Source organism: Sebastes fasciatus, chromosome 4 (genome assembly GCF_043250625.1).
Source record: "Sebastes fasciatus isolate fSebFas1 chromosome 4, fSebFas1.pri, whole genome shotgun sequence".
Classification (NCBI taxonomy): domain Eukaryota; kingdom Metazoa; phylum Chordata; class Actinopteri; order Perciformes; family Sebastidae; genus Sebastes; species Sebastes fasciatus.
The window spans coordinates 20695109-20701697 of record NC_133798.1 but is presented as its reverse complement, the minus strand read 5'-3'; the positions used below and the strand labels follow the sequence as shown (position 1 = coordinate 20701697).

Sequence of the window (6589 nt, the reverse complement as noted above, 5' to 3'; positions counted from 1 at the left end):
CGACTGCCATCCACTGTAGGTAATACACTGACTATGGATAAGTACCTCGTACTACCCCACTTCAAAACACCAACTAGGCTAGTCGCATTTTGCTTTAATCTAATCAGCCCCTCGGTTTCTCCAGGCCAAAATCTGACATGTGAAGTAGCTTTTTATGAAGACAAATCTGTGCAGCTGTTAGTACTGTGAGTAAAGGGCATTTTTTGTCCTGCAGTGGCCAGTTGTTAAGCAGCAGCAGCAGCAGCTGGTGCGTGTTGACTGTTGACTGTGAGTCCTGTTCCTGGAGATGAGAAGCAAAAAGCCCTGAGAGAGTGAAGGGATCCCTTTTTAATGTGTCTCTGTTTACCAACACGTCGGCGCTAATGAAAGCCTGCCCCTGCCTACTGAACTATGTTTGTTCCGTCACACAAAGCACGTCAGCCATCGCCCCGCTCTTGTGCTTCTGTTTTCCTCAGCTGTGTAGAGAAGGAAAGATACACATTCTCTTTTGTTTTTTTTATTTTGCACAAAGCACTTAATGAAACGTGACTACCAAGACGTAAACATGTCAGTGTAATTGTTGTCATGACACTATGCGTATTCATAATCAGTGTTTTGATGCAGTAATGTGTGATAATCTGCGTTCATTTAAATGGAACAAGAGTTGTACTGTAGCTAAGAAGTAAGATATTATATTGATATTTATATCAAGCTTAAATGACAAGGAGAAAGATGTAGCTTTTTGTTTTTGAAATTATATGAAGGACATTTCATGTTTAGTTGGCTGCCTACATAGAAATATGTGAGAAGTATCTGTTGAAGTATTTGAATTTTAGATAAAATAGAGACTCAGGCAACTAAATCTATGTTTGTTTGAGATGCATGTAGGTGTGACCACGTAGCCGAGAGCAATGTTGGACTGATCCGGTTTGCCTTTTTCAAGCCTATTGATGCCTTAATACATGTAATACCTTGTGTTTTCTATTTTACTTCCTTGTTTATCTCCGTTCTTATGTTCTTGTTATGCTCTAGTAATTATATTTTATTTTATACCATTACTATGCTTGGGGAAAAAAAAAGGTGAACCTGTTTACTGTATGCTTAAAGTTACAATTTCAATTTCTCAATCATTTGTTTCTGTAATATTTTATAATTGTCCTGTATCCAAATGTGTATCGTAAAACAAAGACAAATGTCCAAAATAAAGCAACAGTTGAACTTGACTTAATTGTTGGACTTGTTTTGATCCGCGGCTCCTCTGCTGAGGACGGGAAAGTTGCCGTTCACATGACAGATGGCCCCGAGAGAACACTGATAACTATTCAGTGTTTGTTCACACTGCATGGTGGGTGTGTTTTACACCAAAACATGTTGGCATGGTTGTTTCACTTGGCACACCGGGAAGCCACTGTAACAAAAGACATGGGCAATACTCAGGTTCAGGTAAGCTGGAAAGGTTTTATCCTAACATTTTATCTATCAGGTTAAGATTTAAGAAACAACAGATGTAGATTTTCAACAGTGTAATTATGGCAAATGATTGTTTATAGTATGTTTTTTCTGTCTATATATTAGATGTTTTAGCCCACAATTTTTCACCACTCGCTGCAGGAAGAAAGCACTTTGTATCATGCAGGACACAAGTCATCCAGGATATACTCTTTTCTCTTATCTCCCTTCAGGGAAGCGCCTACAGAGTATTAGAGCTCGGACCAGTTTTTACCCTCAGGCAGGCGGTCAGACTACTGAACAGTAGCACTAAATGAATGCAGAGCTGTGGATTGTTTTATGGATGTTTTATGTTGTTTTATATTTTTATTCTCAGGTATTGTCTTATTTATTGTAGTATTTATCTAGTGTACTATTTATAGATTTTAAGGGCTGAGAGAGAGCCAGGGTGAAATGCATTTCATTGCATTTCACTGTACACTGTACTTTTAAATGCATTTGACAAATAAACTTGAAACTTGAAATGAAGCTTTAGATGAAGAAACTCTTGTAATAAGATCTGCACTGTATAAACTCCATCCAACCTCCAGAATGGGCAACACTCAGGTTCGGGTAGGCTGGAAAGGTTTTATCCTAAGATTTTATCTATCAGGTTAAGATTTAAGAAACAAGAAATACAGATTTTCAACAGTGTAATTATGGCAAATGATTGTTTATAGTATGTTTTTCTATTGGGACAAATATCCTATCCATATATTAAATGTTTTAGCCCACAATTAAAGGGACTGTTTGTAACTTTTTAAGCGTATAAATGCTTGCATATGCGCGCTATAGGCACGCTCGTATGTGGCCGGAGTCACTCCTCCTCTGCCTGCTTGCCTTCACTCACTCAGTGCTCGTTTTCGCTGTCTCGCTCCACCTCTAGACGAGCATGCGCGCTCACTCCACACTGCAGAAGAGTTAGTTTAGCTCTGAGAATATCTAGTGAATGTACAGTGGACGTTTGTGCAGAAATAACTCCTGCAGCTCCTCCAGACCAACAGAGGTTTTCCGTGTCTTGTGAAGTGACGGGGCTCCGCCGCGAGAAACGTTATCGCCTCCGACCGGGTGCCGGTGTCTTCCCTGTGGGCACAGTCGGGAGACGATAACGTTTCTCTTCCTGCTCCAGCCCCGGCACCAACCCGCTTTTGCTGAAGCAGGAAAAGCCAACACTAGGATCAGCAGTGATTCATGGAGAGACCTTCGTCTGGTCTGCTAACATTACTGCCAAGCAGGTGAAATATAGAGTGATATTGTGGTTTTAGCTGACGTGTGTTCTTCACTGTTTTGAGCGATGCTCGTTCAGGTATATTTAGAGCGAGCAAGCGCAAACCGGACGCTGACTTTCGTTGACTTAACGACCACAGGTGTCCATGTTAACAAGCACTTCTGATTCTTACAAACAGTCCCTTTAAATGAAGCTTTAAAAGAGAAACTCTTGTAATAGATCTGCACTGTTAAACTCCATCCAGCCAGAGGAAGCCTTCTGCGACCTGGACCCACATCAAGGTCTACCCATGGTGCAGCTCTACGTGATGCCCTCCTTCTTCCTGGCGGTGCTGCTCCTCGGGCTGCCCCTCAACCTGCTCTCCCTCTGGGTCTTCTTCCACCGCCTGCGCCGCTGGACCCGCAGCACCGTGTTCCTCTTCAACCTGACCCTGGCCGACACCTCGTGGCTCCTCGCCCTTCCTTTCCTCATCAACTACCACCTAAACCAGCTCTACTGGAAGCTGGGCCTGCCGCTCTGCATGGTCGTGAGGATGTTCTACCACAACTATTTCTACCTCAGCATCTTCTTCGTCACCTGCATCAGCGTGGACCGCTACGTGGCCATCGTTCACCCTCTGCGCTCTCTGGTGCTGCTAGGCCGCAGACAGACTTGTCTCCTGTGCGTTACTATCTGGGTGGCCACTCTGGTCCTCAGTATACCTGTTGCAAGTATGACTCTGATCCAGACTTGCCCAGAGAGCAACCGCACTGTCTGCACTCTGTACATCCTGCTGAGTGACACCACAGAGAGCCTGCCTTTCTCCCTCTTCTGCTCCATGGTGGGCTTCCTCTTCCCGCTGCTCTCCGTCTGCTACTGCGGCCTCCGGAGCGTCACAGAGCTGCGTCACAGGCTCTGCCGCCCGGACCCGCAGCAGAGGCGGCTCCAGAGGGTGCTGAGTGCAGCGCTGGTGTTCTTCGCCCTCTTCTACCTGCCATACCACCTGAGCAGAAACGTGGCCATCGTGATGCGGGCGGTGTACCCGGACAGCCCGGCCTCCTGGCACCAGGCTGACCTGGCCTTCGCCCTGGAGATGTCCCTCTGCAGCCTCATCACCTGCGTCAACCCGCTCTTCAGCTGCTTCATGGGCCGACAGTTCAGGAGAGAGTTTCACGGCACTTTTGCTGTCTTGTTCTCACAGTGTCCAGTGTACACAAGGGTGGCCTCGATGATGATATCCAAGAGGACCCGGATGTTGGTGAGGAAGAGGCAGGGGATGTCTACTGTCACACCTGTGTCCGCGCTGCCGCCACCTGCTGCACCTGCTGCACCTGCTGCACCTGCTGGAGGAGCCCAATGATGAGCTGGAGACATGTCATGTTCTTTGTGTCATGAAACTGTATAGAAAACATTTCTATGTCTTTTGTTTAATCACGTTTTCTTTGATTGTGGATAAGATAAATACACTGTATATAACAATGGTGTCCAGTCTCCTTTATCTCATTTAAAGCTTCGAGGCAAAAAGTTTTTGGCATCATTGGACAGAAATTCCATAATAACGTAGTGCGATCACAAGCACAAGCAACAGGACGCTGACTGTCGTTGACTTAATGGCCAAAGGTGTCACTGTTAACAAGCAATTTCTGATTCTAAAGCCCCTTTAAAGGTTGTTTTCTCAAAATTTGTTTTTTCTCAGACTCTGAGCCAGAAATCTCCATTTCAGTAGCACTTACATCCACCAAACTCTCCAGTTTTATTCCGGTCTATATTACTGAGGGGTTTGTTCATACATCATTCATATATATATATATATGTATATATATATCGTTGACTCTAATATGTCAATAAAATGAAACAAGAATTTTGAACCTGGCTTTATCCAATGTTCAGATTTATGTTCTGGAAATGTATGCAAATGAGCAAATTTAAACATACAGTTTCAGAAAACTTGTAATACAAAAAATAGTTGCCTTAATGTAAGTACTCAACTGGGGAACTTTCATGGTGATATCTATTAGTTATTTTTTTTACCCTATAGGGTGTCTCCCCTTAAACCTGCAGTAGGCAGAATATTTTTGGCTTCATTGGGCAAAAATTCCATAATAACCTTTCAGCATATTGAAATTCAAGTGTTCTGAGGGAAAACTAGACTTCTGAACCTCATTGCTCTGTTTTCAGGCTTTAAATAATCTAGCCCCTGACAGGAAACCTTTGCCAATCACAGGTCATTTCAGAGAGAGAGTGTTCCTGGCTGTGCTCCGGCTGGTGGGCGGTGCTTGGCATTTCCTCAACTGATCTCAATGGGTCACAAACTTTCTCATTTTACAGCTAAACAGTACAAGATGTTTCTGAAAACATTTAAGGCGAGAAATAGGCATTACAGTAACAGAATATTGATTCATATTTGATCAGTGCTGCCTAGTTTGAGCGTTTGATCGGAGTTTGCGAGTGATTGACAGCTGCTCAGAGACGGCAGCTGGATGGCAGACTCTAGATCAGCTCTGACAGCTTTAAAGCTACAGTGCGTAGAAATGGAGCAAATATGATTTAAAAGTTATTTTTAAAAAACGGTCATTATATCCTGACAGTAGTGCACGAGACAGGTAATCTGAATAAAATCATGTGCATCTGTGTCTTCCAGTACTCCTTACGGCATCTGCAAGATTTCACAGACCGGAGGAAAACAACCAATCAGAGCTGATCTGGAGCCTTGCCGTCTCTGAGCAGCTGTCAATCACTCGCGAACTCTGATCAAACGGTCAAACTAGGCAGCGCTGATCAAATATGAATCAATATTCTGTTACTGTAATGTCTATTTCTCTCCTCAAATGTTTTCAGAAACATCTTGTAGTGTACTGTTTAGCTGTAAAATGAGAAAGTTTGTGACCCGGCAGCCATGTTGAGATCAGTTGAGGAAATACCGAGGACCGCCCACCAGCCGGAGCACAGCCAATAGGAACGCTCTCTCTCTGAAATGACCTGTGATTGGCCAAAGTCTCCCCGTCAAAACCTAGATTTTTTAAAGCCTGAAAACAGAGCCATGAGGAGGAGCAGAAGTCTAGTTTTCTCTCAGAACACTTGAATTACAATATGCTGAAAAGTTATTATGGAAATCTGTTGCCCAATGATGCCAAAAACATTCTGCCTGCTGCTGCAGGTTTAATCTCTTATCCGTTTGGTAACTTTCTTACACAACACTGCCTCTGTGTGGTTGACTGCATACTGTACTTCTGGTTCCACATGTGTGTAAATAGCATGTCTCTCTTTGTTTATTCAGTGAAAAAAAAGACTATTATAATCCTCAGTTTATTCAATTTTAGTGAAAACAAATCTATAAATGTAGTTTAAACAGTGTGTGAGCGCAGCAGGTCAAAATGAAAGGGAGGAATCAACAGATGTGGAGGGAGGAGAGAGGAGAGGGGAGAGGGGAGAGGAGAGAGAAGAGAGGAGAGAGGAGATATGGAGAGGAGGGAGGAGAGGAGAGAGGAGGGAGGAGAGAGGAGAGAGGAGAGAGGAAAGAGGAGAGATGAGAGATGAGAGATGGAGAGGAAAGAGGAGGGAGGAGGGAGGAGGGAGGAGAGAGTAGGGAGGAGAGAGGAGAGAAGAGAGAGGAGAGAGGAGAGGAGAGGAGAGAGGAGAAGAGAGATGGAGAGAGGAGGAAGGAGAGAGGAGGGTAAAGAGGAGGGAGGAGAGAGGGGAGAGGAGAGGAGAGGGGAGAGGAGAGGAGAGATGGAGAGGAGGGAGGAGGGAGGAGAGAGGAGAGAGGAGGGAGGAGAGAGGAGAGAGGAGAGAGGAGAGAGGGGAGAGGAGAGGAGAGAGGAGTGGAGAGAGGAGAGATGGAGAGAGGAGAGGAGAGATGGAGGAGAGGAGAGATGGAGGAGAGAGGAGAGTAGAGAGAAGAGAGGAGAAAGGAGA

At 44.5% G+C, this 6589-nt stretch overlaps 1 protein-coding gene across 2 annotated transcripts; it reads left to right on the top strand.

The window, feature by feature from the left end:
- Nucleotides 1-138: 138 nt before the first annotated feature.
- Nucleotides 139-4100, top strand: LOC141766128 (P2Y purinoceptor 3-like). 2 transcript variants are annotated; one of them, XM_074632690.1, is made up of 2 exons: nucleotides 139-1422; nucleotides 2940-4100. In XM_074632690.1, exons 1-2 carry the CDS (start codon nucleotides 1267-1269, stop codon nucleotides 4032-4034), a joined length of 1251 nt encoding a protein of 416 aa, XP_074488791.1. In that variant the 5' UTR covers nucleotides 139-1266; the 3' UTR covers nucleotides 4035-4100. The 2 variants fall into 2 exon arrangements, with proteins under 2 accessions (XP_074488791.1, XP_074488792.1); XM_074632691.1 differs by lacking the exon at nucleotides 139-1422 and adding an exon at nucleotides 1730-2040.
- Nucleotides 4101-6589: the final 2489 nt, after the last annotated feature.

Coding starts and splice junctions, on each gene's coding strand:
- LOC141766128 (XM_074632690.1), top strand. CDS start 1,267: ATGACAGATGGCCCCGAGAGAACACTGATAACTATTCAGTGTTTGTTC. Junction 1,423..2,939: donor TGGGCAATACTCAGGTTCAG/GTAAGCTGGAAA, acceptor AACTCCATCCAG/CCAGAGGAAGCCTTCTGCGA.